Source organism: Neovison vison, chromosome 7 (assembly GCF_020171115.1).
Source record: "Neovison vison isolate M4711 chromosome 7, ASM_NN_V1, whole genome shotgun sequence".
In the NCBI taxonomy this organism is placed as follows: Eukaryota; Metazoa; Chordata; class Mammalia; order Carnivora; family Mustelidae; genus Neogale; species Neogale vison.
The window spans coordinates 41358547-41377529 of NC_058097.1; the positions used below are offsets into that span (position 1 = coordinate 41358547).

Consider the following 18983-nt stretch of genomic DNA (forward strand, 5'->3'; position numbering starts at 1 on the left):
ATGAATCAAGGAGGATATTCATTACAGTGCTTGTTTACATGATAATTGGAAATATATAGAAACTGCCTGAATTTTAGTTACAACAGAGGAAGTAGATTGACATAGGAGTGTATGCATTTTAGGGCATGGCTGATTAAAAACATATGGCCCCCATGATTTTCTTCTCGGATCTGTTTTCTTCTCAACCCTTTTTCTTGTCAGTCTTTGGTCATTTGCACCAAAATACGCTTGTTGATTATTTTTTTTCTTTAAAGTAAGGTAATACTTTCAGATTTTTTAAAAGTAACTTTCCCTATTTTACGCTTTGATAAAATCTTAGTTTTCCACAAAACAGATTCTTAGAGTATATATTATCTTGCATAAGATTTGTCTTCCAGGGCGCCGGGGTGGCTCAGTGGGTTAAGCCGCTGCCTTCGGCTCAGGTCATGATCTCAGGGTCCTGGGATCGAGGCCCGCATCGGGCTCTCTGCTCAGCAGGGAGCCTGCTTCCTCCTCTCTCTCTGCCTGCCTCTCCGCCTGCTTGTGATCTCTCTCTGTCAAATAAATAAATAAAATCTTTAAAAAAAAAAAAAAAAAGATTTGTCTTCCAATGTTAAAATACCTAATGAACTAAAAAAAAAAATAAAATACCTGATGAACTCTTCTAAAGAAATAAATAGGGGTATATAAAATTAAAATGGAAAAAAAAAAGAGGGGTGCCTGACTGGCTCAGTTAGTGGGGTGTGCAACTATTGATCTCAGAGTTATAGGTTTGAGCCCATGTTGGGTATAGAAATTACTTAAAAATAATTTTTTTTTAAAGATTTTATTTATTTAAGAAAACATGAGCACAAGTGGGGAGTAGGGGCAGTGGGAGAGGGAGAAGCAGACTCCCTCCTGAGCAGGGAGCCCTCTACGGGACTCGATTCTAGGACTCTAGGATCACGACCTGAGCTGAAGACCAACGCTTAAGCAGCTGAGCCACCCAGATGCCCTAAAAATAAAATCTTTTTTAAAAATGGGGAAAAAGGAAAGTGCCTTTTAACATTTATTTAATAACTTTCTTGAATATAAGGTTTTTAGTAAGAAATAATTAAATTTATTCTTAGAACATAAACTGGAGAAATTCTCCTCTTCTTTCCCCTCATTCCATGTTAAGACTTAACTTTTAAGGAAGTAAGTCTGAATGAGTCCTGAGAAAATGTGAATTTTCTTAAAGGGAGGGAGAAGAAACACATTTTAATAGAGATAGCCTATACCAAGGAGTGGTGTTAGCTGAATGTCTTATATAAATCTTCGGATAATTCTCCTGGGAAATTGTTATTTAAGTTATCAGCTTTATGGAATCAGAAGAACCAAGAAAACATAAGTCAGACTGGTGTTGAATAACTTCTAGTCACCATAAATTTTGACTTTCGACCTTTTGATTCATACAACCAGTAGTATTTATTGAACACCTGCCATGTACACACAGGGTCCTACCATCAGTGAGCTTATATCCTTGGTCAGTAGTACACTTCATATTTGAATTATGAGATATTTTATATTAAGATAAATGAATATATAGTATGCATATTTATGTTCTATAATTTTAGGTTTAGTAAGTTAAAATTTTTGTAAAATGTTCTTTTTTTATTTTTTTAAAGATTTTTTTATTTATTTGACAGACAGAGATCACAAGTAGGCAGAGAGGCAGGCAGAGAGACAGTGGGGTAAGCAGGCTTCCTGCTGAGCAGAGAGCCTGATGCAGGGTTCCATCCCAGGACCCTGAGATCATGACCTGAGCTGAAGGCAGAGGCTTAACCACTGAGCCACCCAGATGCCCCTAAAATGTTCTTTATTTTTGAAGACTTTTTAAATTTTATTTATTTGACAGAGAGAGACACAGCAAGAGAGGGAACACAAGCAGAGGGAGTGGGAGAGGGAGAAGCAGGCTTCCCGCTGAGCAGGGAGCCTGAAACAAGGCTCAGTCCCAGGACCTTGGAATCAGGGCCTGAGCCAAAGGCAGATGCTTAACCACTGAACCACCCAGGTGCCCCTATAAAATGTTCTTTAATTTAATGATACATATATTTAAAGATGTAAATGGTCTTGGGGCTCATTTGGTTTAGCATCTGACTCTTGATCTCGGCTCAGGCCTTGATTTCAGGTTATGAGTTCAAGCCTCACATTGGACTCCATGCTGGACATGGAGCCTAGTTAAAAAAATAAATAGATGAAAAATAAAAATGTAAATGGTCTTATGTGGGGTAGTTTGTTTTTGCATCTCTTTCCTGTAAATTTATTTTTTTTTTATTTTTTTTTTTTATTTTTTTTTCCAATTTATTTATTTTCAGAAAAACAGTATTCATTATTCTTTCCTGTAAATTTAATAGCACACCTCAGATGATTGAAATCACAAGTGAGATACCTTGTTTTTGTCAGCACCAGACCCAAAACTCAGCATAACCAAATGTAATTTTTCCCCATATTTTTTCTTCAAAGTTACTTTATTTATTCAAGTAACTTTTCTTTGTAAGTAATCTTTGCAAATAATCTTTCCTAAGCCTGCTGTAAAGGTCTTAACTCTACTTAACTGTAGAAAGATACATTTATAAGTCACATCAAGTATAATTGGCATGTATATACAAATATTGAAATCAGGAGGTTGTTAAACTGTTTTGATATTAAATGTATGTTGTAGGTTATTATAATTGCTTTTGTATCTAGTAGTTATAACTTAAAGCTTTCTTTAAAAATGCAAGTATTCTAATTTTTTCATTATATAAATGTTGTGTAGAGCCTGGAAAAATAACCCATGATCTTTCTTCAGTCTTCACTAGGCTCATCTACTTCTTCATTCCAGTCAGTGGGTTCCTATGGACCTTTTGGCAGGATGTCAACATACAGTCAGTTCAGTCCAAGTTCATTAGTCGGGCAGCAGTTTGGTGCTGTCGGTGTTGGTATGTTATGCTTTTTTCTTTTTCTTTTCTCTTCCTTTTTTAAAATTTACCTGTCTTTACCATAAATTTACAGACATGTTTGGTGTTCCTTTTGTGTAACATTAATTTAAAGGCTTTATTTAATGTCTTCAGTAACGGGTAGTTCTACAAAATCATCTCTCAGAATAGTCACATTTTTCTTTAGTCACATTTTTAAAAAAATCTAGATCTCTTCAGTTGCCAAATATCATTGAGTGTTATTTTAAATTTACATAAGATTTATCCATTTAAAATAAGCATTTATTTTCTGGGGTACATGGCTGACTCAGTTGGGAGAGCATATAACTCTTAATCTCTGGGTCATGAGTTCAAACCCCACATTGGGTGTAGAGATTACTTAAAAAAATAAAATAATCTAAAAAAAATCCTAAAATAAGCGGTTTTCCCCAATAGGATGGATGGGTTTTCAAAAAGAGGATTGGAGATAATGCTAATATTAAAGAATAATAATGCCATTAAGGGATATTTATATTAGGTAGAATGTGAAAAGATAATCACATATAACATGTTTGGGGGCATGATGCTTCGTTTAACAGTGTTTGAGAAACATTAACACTATAAGGAGAAAGCTAGATATAATCAGATCATCTCAGTGTTGTGTTGTTTTCATAGCTATGCATTTTAGCTCTGTAGTGTACCTTTACTGAAATTTTCACACTGAAGAGTACTTTTTAAAATCTCAAATTCTAGCCCTTTATCTTTTTTAATTCAATTGAAATAACAATTTATCAGTTTACCTTGTTTCTCTGCATCACAAATCCGGTTTCAGGTGTATCTTGAAACATATTAGTATGTTAACAAATTTTGTTAAAATTAATTCTTTTTTTTTTTTTTTTAAGATTTTATTTATTTATTTGAGAAAGAGAGAGAGTATGAGAGGGGAGAGGGTTAGAGGGAGAAGCAGACTCCCCACTGAGCCTGGAGCCCAATGCAAGACTCGATCCTGGGACTCCAGGATCATGACCTGAGCTGAAGGCAGTTGCTTAACCAACTGAGCCACCCAGGCACCCCAAATTAATTCCTTTTATAAATATACTTTTTTTTATGTGGTTGTGACTTTTCAAGTATCTAAATGTTTTGCTTACTCATAAAATCAAAAAGGATGGGAAAAAAATAAATCCTAAAATTGAATGGATACAAACAGAAATAACTGGTGCTAAGTTTATATCAAATTGATAGTATAACCACACAGAAAAAAAGAGGAATTAAAGTAACTTTTACACTCTTAATAGGAGTATAAGAACAAATAGAACTGTAAAAAACCCTTGACTTAGGGCTTATAATTAGTAGTGGTATTGGTGTTAATTTTGAAACTGTTTTGTATGTATATAGAATAGGGCAAATAATATAGTGTTGTTGTTGGGAAATGCTGTTCTTTCCATGGAGAAGGGAGAAAGAAACATAGGGGTAAGGAACAACCCTGTGGTGTTGAATGTAAATTGGAAACATGAATGTGAACTTGTTTTTTAAAAACTAGTTATTTCCTGACTCTGTTCATAGAAAGGACCTAGAAGCAATGATACCCTGTAGCAAAGAATATGTGTAGACCCACTTCTTGGTTTCTAAATACCATTCCCCACTAGAAGGAACATGGGCCCCTTGAAAAAAGAAGGGGAAACAGTGCTCTTTTTCTTTTTTTATATGTTTATTTATATAAGTAATCTCTGCATCCAGCGTGAGACTCAAACTCAGGACCCCAATATCAAGAGCACGTGTTCTTCTGACAGGTGCCCAAACAATGCTCTTTTTTAACAGAAAAATCCCAGCTAATAAAGAGAAGGAATGGTAGATATAGAAAATCACCATTTTTGTAATATCCAGAGTATTAATTAGTAAGGATTATCAGTGGTTGCTAAAATCATTGGGTGAACAGTGTTGGACAGAATATTAAAATGGCCTTAAACTATCATCCCACAGTTAGTTAATTACAGAGGGGACAATATTGTGCCTTTATAATGGAGACCTCTCATGGTCACCATTTTAATCATCAAGTCATAAAGTTTGGAAATGCCACAATTACCTAATTAAATGTCTCCTAATGTGATGATATATGAAGGAGGTAAATCCAGATTTATCCTGCTAGCTATAACTGTTAGAATCCTATTCTGAGGATTTAAATAAGGGGCAGTTTCAAATTATCCTTTTGAGATTCCTTTCAGTAAATTGAGTAGTTGGCTAACATTGAGATTATTCCTGCACCTACCTCGTACATTACTGTGAAGTTTGCATGACTTAATATGTGTACAGCATTTGAATAGGGTCTAGCACATAGTGTTACATAGTAAATAATGTTTCTACCATTCCTCAGAGCCTGCTTTTCTAATCAATATCTATTTCTTATAAATGCTTTATCTAATTTTAATATTATTGCGAGTTGCTAGTTTACTCTTCTTTGGGTGTCACGAAGGTAGAGGGTTTTATTTGTATTTTCTCTATCAGTTGAGTAATTTTTGCAGTAAATCATTATTTTTTGTTTGTTGATTTCCATATTGGTAGGATAATTTGTGGAATGACTGGAGAGCTATATATAATATATAGAAGTTGCTAAAATGAGAAGGAGGAAAATTCTTGCATTGATTAGGGTGGTAGGTGATTTTTAGAAAAGGAGTTAACTCAGATATGGTTTGCGTCAGCACAGATTAAGCCAGATTTTAGTCTAAGCCTCTTGTTTTCGATCCCTAGTGCAGTTGACCCTTGAACAAAAATGTATCCAAACTGCACAGGTCAACCTTCACATGGGTTTTTTCCAATAAATACATTAATAAATGTCTTTTTCTACCATGTGGGTTTTTTTTTGTTTTTTGTTTTTTAAGATATTTGAGAGAGAGAGAGAGCTTGTGTGAGCAGGGGAAGGGAGAGGGCGGAAGAATCTTGAGCAGACACTGGCCTCAATCTCATGGCCCTGAGGTTATGACCTGAGCCAAAACCAAGACTTAGACGCTTAACTCAGCCACACACCCCCAAATGATTTCCTTAATAACATTTCCTTTTCTCTAGCTTACTTTATTGTAAGAATACAGTACAGCATTCTGACTTAAAAAGGAAGTTTAAATCAGGGAAACACTTGCTATTTGGGAAAATTTTTTTCCACTTTAATTTTTATATGTTACAGTCTTTTTTATAAGTTTTTTGCAATTTATATAATGAAGGAATAATATCTGTAGGGACCTACAACCCAACAGAAAAAGAGGCAGTTATTAGGAACTAACTAACTTTGCCTTTTTCAGAAAGAAAGGAATACAGATGGTCCCCAAATGTGGAAAAATGCTTAAGTTTTGCTTATAAGAGATATACAAAGTAAATCTGTACTGAGGCACCATTTCTGAGGCACTGTCAGTTTGGCAAAAGCCCAAAAGTCTGAGTGTATGTGTGTATGTATGTATATATATATATATTATTTTTGCAAGATAGTGAAGAAATAGATACTCTCATACACTGAAAGGAATGATACACCAGACAGGATTAAAACATTATTTTTTTAAAGCTGATGCTAAAATAATTCTTAAGTGCAAAGATTAGGTCTTTATTGACTTTGATTTATGGAACCTTAGGAAAAACTAATGACCTCACAATAAAGGAAACAGTAAAACAGCCATGGCATGCTAAGTCTCATAATACCCTGTGGACAAGACAGAGTACTATTGGCTAAATAGACAGGCAAATGGGTACATTTCATCCAGGGAGCCTGATGAAATGTACCCATTTTTCTGTCTATTCAGGCCTCCCTAGTCAGCAGGAAGCCTGCTTCTCCCTCTCCCACTCCTGCTTGTGTTCCCTCTCCTGCTATATCTCTCTCTGTCAAAAATCAATCTGGGGGCACCTGGGTGGCTCAGTGGGTTAGGCCTCTGCCTTCGGCTAAGGTCATGATCCCAGGGTCCTGGGATCAAGCCCTGCATTGGGCTCTCTGTTCAGCGGGGAGCCTGCTTCCTCCTCTCTCTGCCTGCCTCTCCACCTATTTGTGATCTTTCTCTCTGTCAAATAAATAAATAAAATCTTTTTTTTAAAAATCTATCTTTAAAAATTAAAGATAGGGACGCCTGGGTGGCTCAGTTCATTAAGCGACTGCCTTCGGCTCAGGTCATGATCCCAGCATCCTGGGATCGAGTCCCACATCGGGCTCCTTGTTCTATAGGGAGCCTGCTTCTCCCTCTGCCACTCTGCCTGTGCTCGCTCGCTCACTCGCTCTCTCTCTCTGACAAATAAATAAATAAAATCTTAAAAAAATTAAAGATAAAAATTAAAAAAAAAAAAACTATATCCCAGCAGCTAACTAAGATACCAAAATCTTAATGAGATCATTAGGAGAAAGGAAAATTACAGCCCATACTGTGGACATGTATTTAAAAACCCTTAACACAGTATTAGCAGTGAAAGCCAGCAATTCATAAAAAGAATAGTACATAATGACAAAGTTATCTCAGAAATGGACCAGCATTTTAACATTTGAAAATCATTAGTAATTGACCATATGAACAGAGTAAAGGAGAAAAACTATAATCCCAAGAGATACAGAATAGGCATTTGATAAAATTCAGCACCTAATTTATCAACAACTGAGGAATGGGAGGGAATTTCCTAAATTTGGTCAGTGAAATGAAAAGTTTACATACACACAGACAAGGTAAAACGATACAGAGATTGAAAAGCAAGAACTAAAAATGTCTCTCTTTGAAGGTGACATGATTGTGTATGTAGAAAATGCAAAAGAATATTCAGACCATTAGAATGAATAAGTGAATTTAGCATGGTAAAAGAATACAAAATGAACTATATTTTTTATTCTAGAACAGATGGGTTGCCAAACTGGTCTGTATCCAGTCAGCCTCCTGTTTTTATAAAGTTTTATTGGACTACAGGCACACCCATTTATTATATGTTGTTTATGGCTGCTTTTATACTACACAGGCGGGGTATAAGTAGTTATAATGGAGGCCATATGGCCTGAAGACCCTAAATATTTATCATCTGGTCACTTGTAGTTGAAGTTTATTGACATGTGACCTAGAACAGGTTGTTGAGAAATGAAATGCAAAATGCATCACAGCTTGCAGTTAGCACAGTAAAATCAAATACCCAGGAAATAATATAACGGAAGATATTTGAAAACATCTACAACAGTGGTTCTTAGTGGAGGAGGGTTAATTTTACCTTCTTCCTGCAGGGGACATTTGGTAACATATGAAGACATTTTTGGTTGTCACCACTGGGGGAATACTACTAGTATGTAGAGGGTAGAGGCCAGGGATGCTTCCTAACATCTTAAAATGCATAGGACAACTCCTCACAAAATGTCAGTAGTACTGAAGTTGAGAAAACTGCTCTGTAATGAATACCACAGAATATTGATGAGAGAAATTAAAGTTCTAAGTAAATGGAGACTTAATCCACGCTCATGAGTTGGAAAATTCAGTATTATTTTTAAGGTAATATTTTTCCCAAAATTGATTTATAGAGTGAACACAATCCAAGTAGACATTCTGAAATAGAAATTGATAGGGATGCCTGGGTGGCTTAGTCGGTTGGGCATCTGACTCCAGATTTTGGCTCGGGTCATGATCTCAGGGTCATGAGATCGAGCTCCATGTTGGGCTCTGCACTAGACATGGAGCCTGCTTGGGATTCTCTCTCCCTCTGCACCCCCAACCCCACTCGTGCTCTCTCTCAGAAAGAAAGAGAGAAAGAAGAAAGAAAATTGACATGCTGATTCTAATATTTATATGGAAATACAAAACCTAGAATAGCCAAAACAGTCTTGAAGAAAGGGGGCATCAGGATGGCTCAGAGAGTTAATGGTCCGCTCTTTGATCTTAGCTTAGGTCTTACTTTCAGGGTCATGAGTTCAAGCCCTGTGCGGGGCTCCATACGGAGTGTGGAACCTACTTTAAAAAAAATGTTTGAAATTTGTATGTGGTTTCAAGGTTTACTGTAAAGTTAAGAGGAATCAGAACAGTGACTTAATGATACAAGGATAGACAGATACACCAGGAATAAAGAATAGAGAGTACAAAAATAGACCTACTTAAATAGTAATTTAAAACAGAGATGTTAGTGCAGTTCAATGGAGAGGGGAAAATCTCCTTAACCAGTATGTATTTGGAAAAAATTAACCTTGGCCCAAGCCTTACACCATATATAAAAAACAACTTGAGGGGTGCCTGAGTGGCCCAGTCAGTTAATTGTCTGACTTTCTGGTTTTGGCTCAGGTCGTGATCTCAGGTTCATGAGATCAAGCCCCACCACGCTTAGCATGGAGTCTGCTTAAGATTTTCTTAACCTCTTCCTCTGCGTCTCCCCTCTCTGCTCATTCTCTGTCTCAAATAAATAATCTTTAGAAAACAAAACAAAAAAACAATGTGAGATAAACCAAGAGGCAAATTAGAGTAAGGAACATGGATGTGATAACAGCCAGGAACTCAGAGAAGAGATGGAGAAATAAAGATACATAAAGATATATAGAAGAGTTTGTTAACCAGAGGGCAAGCAGTGGGAGGTTGGAGGAGGTGAGGAAACAAAGCAGCATGCAGATAAGACTACACATCTTCAGAGTGGCTTATGTCTTAATCATTGCCCAGAAATACTAGGGATAATGGGATGGATTTAACTTCCCACAGTCATTTAAAGCATTAGTCCCCACATTCCTGGCGATGTGGGAAGTTACATTAGGCCACTCCTGAGCTTGCCAGGGCTGTATCCTGACTGGATTCCACCTTCAGGGGAGTCCCAGTGATTTTCATTATCTGAAATTCTATGCTAGGTTCTGATGCCCTGTTTTAGAAGGGTATGAACAACTAGGATTTATTAAATTGAAGGGGGCAGTGTTAAAGACAGTAGGAAGGTAAGTCATGGTTTGAAGGAACTGGAGTTGCTTAGCTGGGAAATCAGAAGATTGCTAGAATCTGATCACGATCTTCAAATGTTTAAGAGCAGATGGGTCAACTGCTGTGGAGTAGACTGATGAAAATAAGGAAAGTGGTGAGAAAAGAGGTAGACAGATAAGGGGAGGGTCTGATAAACTGAGGTAAGTAATCCAAACTTACATCTTAAGGGCAGTGGAAAGCCATCCCAGGGTCCTAAACACGGTGGTAATGTGGTTATATCTGTATTTCACAAGAGATCTTCTATCATTTTTAGACTGGAGTTAGAGATGGGAGAGGAAGGGCTACTGAAATAGTTCCTGCTACAGAAAACCTACATAGATTAAATATTAAGTCAGAAGAGAACACAGCATAAGAAAAGTGAATAATCTATAAGGACTGCAGAAATTTAGAGAAGATTGACATAACCTCATATAGCAAAGAATTTGGGCCCTTTCTAGGGATTTGTTACTCATACTACCAGAACTTTTTGTGGTTGCTTTAGCAGAATTCAGCCCCACAGTACCGTCCTGGAGGGAAGCATTAAAATGAACTAGAGTCCATTGGCTAGTGCCTTGGAAATGCTGGATAAGCTTTTCATAGACCTGTTGGCTAATTTGGCTGTTTGTGCAGATACTCATTATTAAAATAATTACACCTTCATACTGGTGTAGAACATACCGTTTCTGCTACTTCAGTGTCTAACGTCGGTCCTTGCTGTCCTATCTAACTGCTTAGGACAGTATTGCTGTTAGAAAAATTGTTTGCATCCAGAGATGCTGGGGTATATATTGGTTTGCTTTTTTCATATAGTGTAAAAGATTTCTCATACTATTTTTGATGCACTTTAGTTAATTTCCAGGGTTATTAATATGCATGAGTGTTGCAGGGGGTAGGAGTGGCAACAGTTCTCATCATTAAAATGGTATATTACTTTATATAATTGAAAGTTTTAAATTAAATTTTTTTTTGTCATTAAAAAAAAATCTCTTAAAGCTGGAAGTTCTTTGACATCCTTTGGAACAGAAACATCAAACAGTGGTACCCTATCCCAAAGTAGTGCAGTTGGTTCTGCCTTTACACAGGATACAAGATCACTAAAAACACAGTTATCTCAAGGTAAGCTGTTTTTTCTTTCATATAAACCATTCCTAACATCTCTAGTGGTTTTTGTCTTTCTCTTTGAATCTAAGAGCTTTTGCAGCCTGTAGATCACATGTATCCTTCTATTTGGTCCTTTTAAGATTTTTCTCCTAGTTGCTATTGTAATAAGTGTATTATTGAAAGACATCCACTGTTTAGACTCTTTACAATTCTGAAATCATAAAACTGAGAACCAGTGAACTTTCTCTAAGTTTGACACTTTTTGCAAAGCAGTTATATAACTTGTATGTAATACTTAAATGTATCAAATTAGTCCCAGACTCACCACTGAAAATGAACTATTCTTTTTTTTTTTTTTTTTTAAAGATTTTTTTTTTAATTTTATTTATTTATTTGAGAGAGAGAGACAGTGAGAGAGAGCATGAGCGAGGAGATGGTCAGAGACCGAAGCAGACTCCCCATGGAGCTGGGAGCCCGATGTGGGACTCGATCCCGGGACTCCAGGATCACGCCCTGAGCCGAAGGCAGTCGTCCAACCAACTGAGCCACCCAGGCGTCCCGAAAATGAACTATTCTAATTAACTTGAAATAGTAGCTTAAAAAACCAAGCTATTCTTTGTACTGTTGAGTCTTGCCTAGCATCCACATAGGATCTAGAGCAGCGGTTCTTAGTGTGGGCCACCCACAACCAAATCATCTGGAGTGCTTCTTAAAAATATAGGGCCTGGGCGCCTGGGTGTCTCCGTTGGTTAAGCCACTGCCTTTGGCTCAGGCCATGATTTTGGAGTCCCGTGATCGAGTCCCACATCGGGCTCCCAGCTCCACAGGGAGTCTGCTTCTCCCTTTGACCTTCTCCCCTTTCATGCTCTCTCTCTCTCTCAAATAAATAAAATCTATTTTAAAAAAAAAAAAAAAGTAGGTCCTAATGATTGCTATATCAGAATCCTTGGAATTTAGCAGTGTGCATCGTAATTAGCTTCTTACAGGATCCTGTTTAATATTTTTTTTTAAAGATTTTATTTATTTATTTGACAGACAGGGATCACAAGTAGGCAGAGAGGCAGGCAGAGAGAGAGGAGGAAGCAGGCTCCCTGCTGAGCAGAGAGACTGTTGCGGGGCTCAATCCCAGGACACTGAGATTATGACCTGAGCCGAAGGCAGAGGCTTTAACCCACTGAGCCACCCAGGCGCCCCCTGTTTAATATTTTAAAATCTATTTTTTCTACCAGCCAGTTTTATAATCTTCGGTGGTCCCAAGATTCTCTATCTTTTTATCTGTATCTGAAGCAGTTGTTACTGACACATTGCTTTATATGGATGTTCACTTTTTTTTTTTTTTTTTTTAAGATTTTATTTATTTGACAGAGAGAAATCACAAGTAGACGGAGAGGCAGGCAGAGAGAGAGAGAGGGAAGCAGGCTCCCCGCTGAGCAGAGAGCCCGATGCAGGACTCGATCCCAGGACCCTGAGATCATGACCTGAGCTGAAGGCAGCGGCTTAACCCACTGAGCCACCCAGGCGCCCTGGATGTTCACTTTTAAATAAAACAATGTAAAGTCTTTTCAGAAGGATGCTATCTGTAGTCACAGGATGATATTGTTTAAAGCTGTTGAGGGTAAACTCCAGCTAATACTAAACATGATCCTATGTATCTCACTTTAGATATTTTGAAATAGTTACTGTCCTTATTACTGATTTTAAAAAATTTTTAATTTTTTCAACAGTCCAAAGATTTGTTATAGATGAATTAGAAATACAGTAGGTGTAAGAAAGAAAATAAAACACCCATAGTCCCACTGTCCAGAAATAACAAGTAATTACTTTTTGTTGTATACTCTTCAGGCTTCTTTGTAGGTTAATAGAGGTATATATTTCTCCATAGCTCTTTTGGGTTTTTTTTCTTTTAAGACTGCTTTCTTACCCTACAGGGATCTGCTTCTCCCTCTGCCTGCCACTCTCCCTGCTTGTACTCTCTCTGTCTCTCCCTGTTAAATAAGTAAATAAAATCTTTTTTTAAAAAAAATTATTTCTTAAATAAAATTCTTCATCTTTTTAAGCATTAGCTTTCTAAAATATAAAATGGGACTTGAGGGGCACCTGGCTGGCTCAGTCGGTGGAACATATAACTCTTGATTTTGGGGTTGTGGATTTGAGCCCCACGTTGGCTCAAACCACATTGTGTTGCAGAGATTACTTAAAATAAAATCTTTAGGGGCGCCTGGGTGGCTCAGTGGGTTACGCCGCTGCCTTCGGCTCAGGTCATGATCCCGGCGTTCTGGGATCGAGTCCTGCATCGGGCTCTCTGCTCGGCAGGGAGCCTGCTTCCTCCTCTCTCTCTCTGCCTGCCTCTCTAACTACTTGTGATCTCTCTCTGTCAAATGGATAAATAAAATCTTTAACAAAAATAAATAAATAAATAAAATAAAATCTTTAGGGGCACCTGGGTGGCTCAGAGGGGAGCCTGCTTCCTCCTCTCTGCCTGCATCTCTGCCTACTTGTGATCTCTGTCTGTCAAATAGGTAAAATCTTTTAAAATAATAATAAATAATAAATAATAAAATCTTTATAAAAAATAAAGGGGCACCTGAGTGGCTCAGTCAGTTGAGTGGCCAACTCTCAGTTTTGGCTCAGGTCCTGATCTCATGGTCATGGGATCCAGCCCTACAATGGACTCCGTTCTGAGTGTGGAATCTGCTTTAGAATCTCTCACCCTCCCCCCCCACCCCACTCACGTTCATACTCTTTCTTAAGTAAATAAATAAAACCTTGAAAAAATAAATAAGAATAAAATAAAATGGGGCTTTATTGGTAAGTAACTTACTGTGAGAATTACATGTTAAAAAAATGTATGCAGTGCCCCTGCTTAGTAGATGTTAACTATTTTAATCAGTGGTGAACATTATTAAAAGCACTTATTAAAATCATAAGTCAGGATGCCTGTTATCATTACTACTCAGCATCATTCTGAAATTTTTAGTTTAATCACATGAAAACAAAACAGGCATAAATATTGGAATTAGTATTATTTGGCAGTGCTATGACTTTCTACTTGGAATTGAGAATTAACTAAAACTGAAATTAGAGGTGGACAAAAAGCAATAGTTGTTCTAAAACCTAACCCACTGATTATGTAATGGAAATAAAAATACATAACAGATATGGCAAACCTCTGTAGAAATTCAAAATGTAGTAGAGGGACATAAAAGAAGTCACAGGTAATCATAGAAACAGATCTTATTCCTAGATACAAAGATTTAGTTTTAGGAAGACTTTGTGTCTCTTCATTAAATTTACTATACTCTTAATAAATCCAAATAGAATAGTAGGAGAACTTAATAAAAGAGATACAGAGTCCTAAAAATGAACATGGACATATAGTTAGACATTTTTCACATAAAAGTAATGACATAGGGCTTACCTACTTGATAATAAAGTATGCATAAAGCAGGGCAGGAATAAAAGTCAGAAATAGTTCCAAATATAAATAAGTGATTGATACATGGTAAAGATATTCTTAAATTAGTAGAGGAAAGCTGGCTATCCAGTAAGTAATGTTGGGATAGACAATTGTCTGATAATATGGGAAAAATATTCGATCTAGATTTCTTCCCTCATATTTAGGACTAAAATAAATAAAATAGATTCAAGTATTTAAAAATTTTTGAAGTACATATTATAAGAAAGAGGTATATTTATATAAACCTGTGACAGAGAAAGCCTGGAACTCTGCATTTAAGTTTCATCAATGAAAACTTACAAACTACAAAATTAAAATACCTAGAGTTTTCTTTGAACTGGTAAGAATGTGCAGATGAGGGGGCTGTTTTTATTGTGCTGAAACCAGCTTCTGGGTTTATTCTCAATGGTATGTCTAGCATTATCTGTATTTCCCTGTGGATAACACAGCTGACAGTATGACTAGAAGACTTCAGTCACAAAGGTTTTGAAAGTACACAGCAGGCAACACCTGGGTGGCTCAGTGGGCCTTGGGCTCAGATCATGATCCCAAGAGTCCCACATTGGGCTCCTTGCTCAGTGGGGATCCTGTTTCTCCTGCTGCCTGCCACTACCCCTGTTTGTGTGCACACATGCTTTCTCTCTATCCTCTAATAAATAAAATCTTTAAAAAAAAAAAAAAAGTACAGAGCAGACCTTGCTTGTTGTGATCACCCCTTCACTTGTGGTTCTACAACACTTGTGGGTCATAGGATTCTTTTCTCAAAAGCCTCAGTGAGACAAGTTTTAGAGTATAAGATAGGGATGCCTGGGTGGCTCATTCAGTTAAGTGTCTATCTTCGGCTCAGGTCATGACCCCACGGTCCTGGGATCAAGCCCCACTTTGGGCTCTCTGCTAAGCAAGGGAGTCTGCTTATCTCTCTCTCTCTCTCTGCCCCTCCCTGCTGCTCATGCTCTCACTCTGATAAGTCTTTTTTTTTTTAGAAAAATTTATAAAATCATTTAATGTAATATTGTAAAATTGAACAGTAGGCTTTCCAAAAAACTTATCAGTTGTTTTATAAGTAAATTCCTGTATAAGGTGATAAATGATCACAAAATGTTTTCTCATAGGCCAGAACTTCTACAAACCACCATGATTCCTGTTGTAATCAATGGGAACATTGCACTGTTTCTCTTCGTGGTAGAGTCTGCTTTGGCATTAATGGCTGGAAATGGTGACACACATTTGTAATTCCATACTTTAGATAACCATAAACTTGGGGAAATTACTAATAAATGGTCCCTGAAGCATTTGGTGCACAATAGCCAGTGCATTATAAGCACTCACCAGTTCACCAGTGTTCGGAGCCTGTGAGATGCACTGGTGGGTAGTAACATTTGCCACATACTTGGAATTTTTTTTCCATGAAATGAACATAATCTTCTTAAGCAAAACATCCCATACAGTATCATGGGACAAGAGAGCACCTTGAGCAGAGATTTACAGCAAACATAGAGACAAAAGGTGATGGGAGCCTCTGATACTACATTCTTCTGTTCATGCTGTGACCAGGCTCTGACCTCAAAAAAAGGAAAAATGGAATTTGTGAGTGCACAACTCATATAACCAGAAGCTTCCAAAAGATCTTTCAAATGACCAGAAATGAATATGGTGACTATGTTATTATCTGAAGGGTGTATTTGTTGCTGGCCTTTGAATACTGGTGCATGATTTTCCCAAGCCCCCTAGGGTATTGAAGGACTTCACCTGTCTAACTTCCTGGTTCTTTACTTCCTTCATAATGGAAATGCAGTGGAGATAGTACCTATAAATATAAAAGTACCACTTCAGACATCTCTTCAGAAAGTACTAAAAATTTTAGGTTAGAGCCTCTGGAAATAATGGCTTAAGTGTCAGTATAATCATGGGGTTGTCATTATTGGGAAAAGCCTGCATCCTACCTGCATACAACATGATCTTTGATAATATTCCTGGGACATCTTGTCCAGGCAGCAGTTTTTGGAAAATTTACTTAAATCTTATGCACCAGGTAGAAATACAGATAAAGTTCCATTTGGTTGTTGGGGGTTTTGGGTTTTGTTTTTGTTTTTTTGTTTTCCAGTGTTTCTCTACTAGCCTAGTGACCCAGCCCACTTAAAATAACCAGTTTTAAACTCTGGTCTAATAAATAGATGAATTCAGATTTGTGCTAAGGATTTAAATTGATAGAAATAAAACTGGAGACTTTTTTTTTCTTTTTGTTTTTTTTGAGGGTCTAGATTATTTTGAAATCCCCAGAGGATAGGGTAGTTTCTTATCTTTTGGTTACGTTTTAGGTCGTTCAAGCCCTCAGTTAGACCCTTTGAGAAAAAGCCCAACCATGGAACAAGCAGTACAGACCGCCTCGGCCCACTTACCTGCTCCAGCACCTGTTGGGAGAAGGAGCCCTGTATCAACCAGGCCTTTACCATCTACCAGCCAAAAAGCAATAGAGAATCAAGAGCACAGGCGAGGTAGAACTTTAGCTATTTACTATTCATTGATTGATCAACATTTTCCATTCACCTTATTTTTCATTAAAAAGATTTACTGTATGTGAATGATCCTAGAAGGTTTAAACTGAACTTGATAGAATGTTCAGTCTTTCCAACTTGACTCAAAGTAGTGATGGTGGTGGGGGTATAGATTTTTTGCTTTTATTTTGGGTTCCTTTGTTTTTTCCATTTTGAACTTAAAGTTTTTAATTTTGTGTCCTGAGCTCATTCCTGACTTTGTATGTCTTTTATAGCTGAAGTACACAAAGTTTCAAGACCAGAAAATGAGCAACTCAGAAATGATAGCAAGAGACAAATAGGTAAGTTACTTGAATCTGAAAGCCATATTCTGTGCTTCTCAATTAAAAAGAACATTTGATGCATAATTACTATTAAAAAATGAAAGCCTGGGGCACCTGGGTGCCTCAGTGGTTTTAGGCCTCTCTGCCTGTCATGATCTCAGGGTCCTGGGATTGCAGCCCGCATCAAGCTCTCTGCTCAGCAGGGAGCCTTTTTCCCCCTCTCTCTGCCTGCTGCTCTGCCTCCTTGTGATCGATCTCTCTCTCTCTCTCTGTCAAATAAATAAATAAAATTTAAAAAAAAAAAAAGAAAGAAAGAAAAAAAGCCTGCGGGGGCATCTGGGTGACTCAGTGGGTTGAGCGTTCAGCTCTTGATTTCGGCTTAGCTCATGATCTTAGGGATTGTGGAGTCAAGCCCCATGTCAGGCTCTGTGCTCAGCAGGGAGTCTACCTAAGATTTTCGCTCTCCCTCTCTCTCAAATAAATAAATTTTTAAAAAACAAAATGGGGACACTGGCTGGCTCAGTGGGTTAAGCCTCTGCCTTCAACTTGGGTCATGATCTCAGGGTTCTGGGATCGAGTCCCGCATTGGGCTCTCTGCTCAGTGGGGAGTCTGCTTCCCCTCTCTCTCTCTGCCTGTCTCTCTGTCTACTTGTGAGCTCGCTCGCTCTCTGTCAAATAAATAAATAAAATCTTTAAAAAAAAATAAAAAAGGCAGGGGCGCCTGGGTGGCTCAGTGGGTTAAAGCTGCTGCCTTCGGCTCAGGTCATGATCCCAGGGGCCTGGGATCGAGCCCCACGTCGGGCTCTCTGCTCCGCGAGAAGCCTGCTTCCTTCCCTCTCTATCTCTGCCTACTTGTGATTCCTCTCTCTCCGTCAAATAAATAAAATCTTTAAAAAATAAAAAAAAATAGGGACGCCTGGGTGGCGCAGTTGGTTAAACGACTGCCTCCGGCTCAGGGCGTGATCCTGGAGTCCCGGGATCGAGTCCCACATCGGGCTCCCAGCTCCATGGGGAGTCTGCTTCTCCCTCTGACCTTCTCCTCGCTCATTCTCTCTCTCTCAAATAAATAAAATAAAAAAATCTTAAAAAAAATAAAAATAAAATAAAAAATAAAAATAAAAAAAATAAAAAAGGCAAAATGAAAGCTTGGAGTTTCACTGGGGAATAGCACTGGGGAGTCATCCTGGGAGTAGCGTTGGGGAGTTTCATTGTTGTAGCAGAGCATTTCTTTATCTTGATTATGGTAGTAGTGGTACAGATGTATACATGTAGCAAAATGTTATAGAATATATAAAGATATACTAGAAAATTAGTATCTCCAAAACTGTTGAAATCTGGGGCGCGTGGGTGACTCAGTGGGTTAAAGCCTCTGCCTTTGGCTCCAGTCATGATCCTGGGGTCCTGGGATCGAGGCCTGCATTGGGCTCTCTGCTCAGCAGGAAGCATGCTTCCTCCTCTCTCTCTGCCTGCCCCTCTGCTTACTTGTGATCTTATTTGTGTCAAATAAATAAATAAAATCTTGGAAAAAAAAAAACCTGAAATCTGAGTGAGGTTTATAGTATAGTTATATTATGCTAGTGTCAGCTTCCTGGTTTTAGTAATGTACAATAATTAAAATATTATTGTTAGAGGGGAAGCTAGATAATGGGCATATAGGACCACTCTCTACTATTTTTTCAAATTTTTTATCTAAATGTTTTAAAATAAAAGTTTTTTTTAAATCACCATTACATTTCTGGAATGAACTCTACTTGATGGGACACAGTTGTCTTTCAGTATATTGAATTTAC

At 37.6% G+C, this 18983-nt stretch overlaps 1 protein-coding gene across 4 annotated transcripts in view; it reads left to right on the forward strand.

The window, feature by feature from the left end:
* LSM14A (LSM14A mRNA processing body assembly factor) overlaps window positions 1-18983 on the forward strand; it is a 57661-nt gene that overhangs the window by 27450 nt on the left and 11228 nt on the right. For 2 of the 4 annotated variants that reach the window (XM_044256281.1, XM_044256282.1), the window contains exons 3-6: window positions 2792-2921; window positions 10811-10933; window positions 16694-16870; window positions 17146-17211. In XM_044256281.1, the coding sequence (XP_044112216.1) occupies window positions 2792-2921; window positions 10811-10933; window positions 16694-16870; window positions 17146-17211 (496 nt within the window). The remainder of the gene's footprint in view (window positions 1-2791; window positions 2922-10810; window positions 10934-16693; window positions 16871-17145; window positions 17212-18983) is intronic. The other 2 variants (XM_044256283.1, XM_044256284.1) reach the window with 1 other exon arrangement.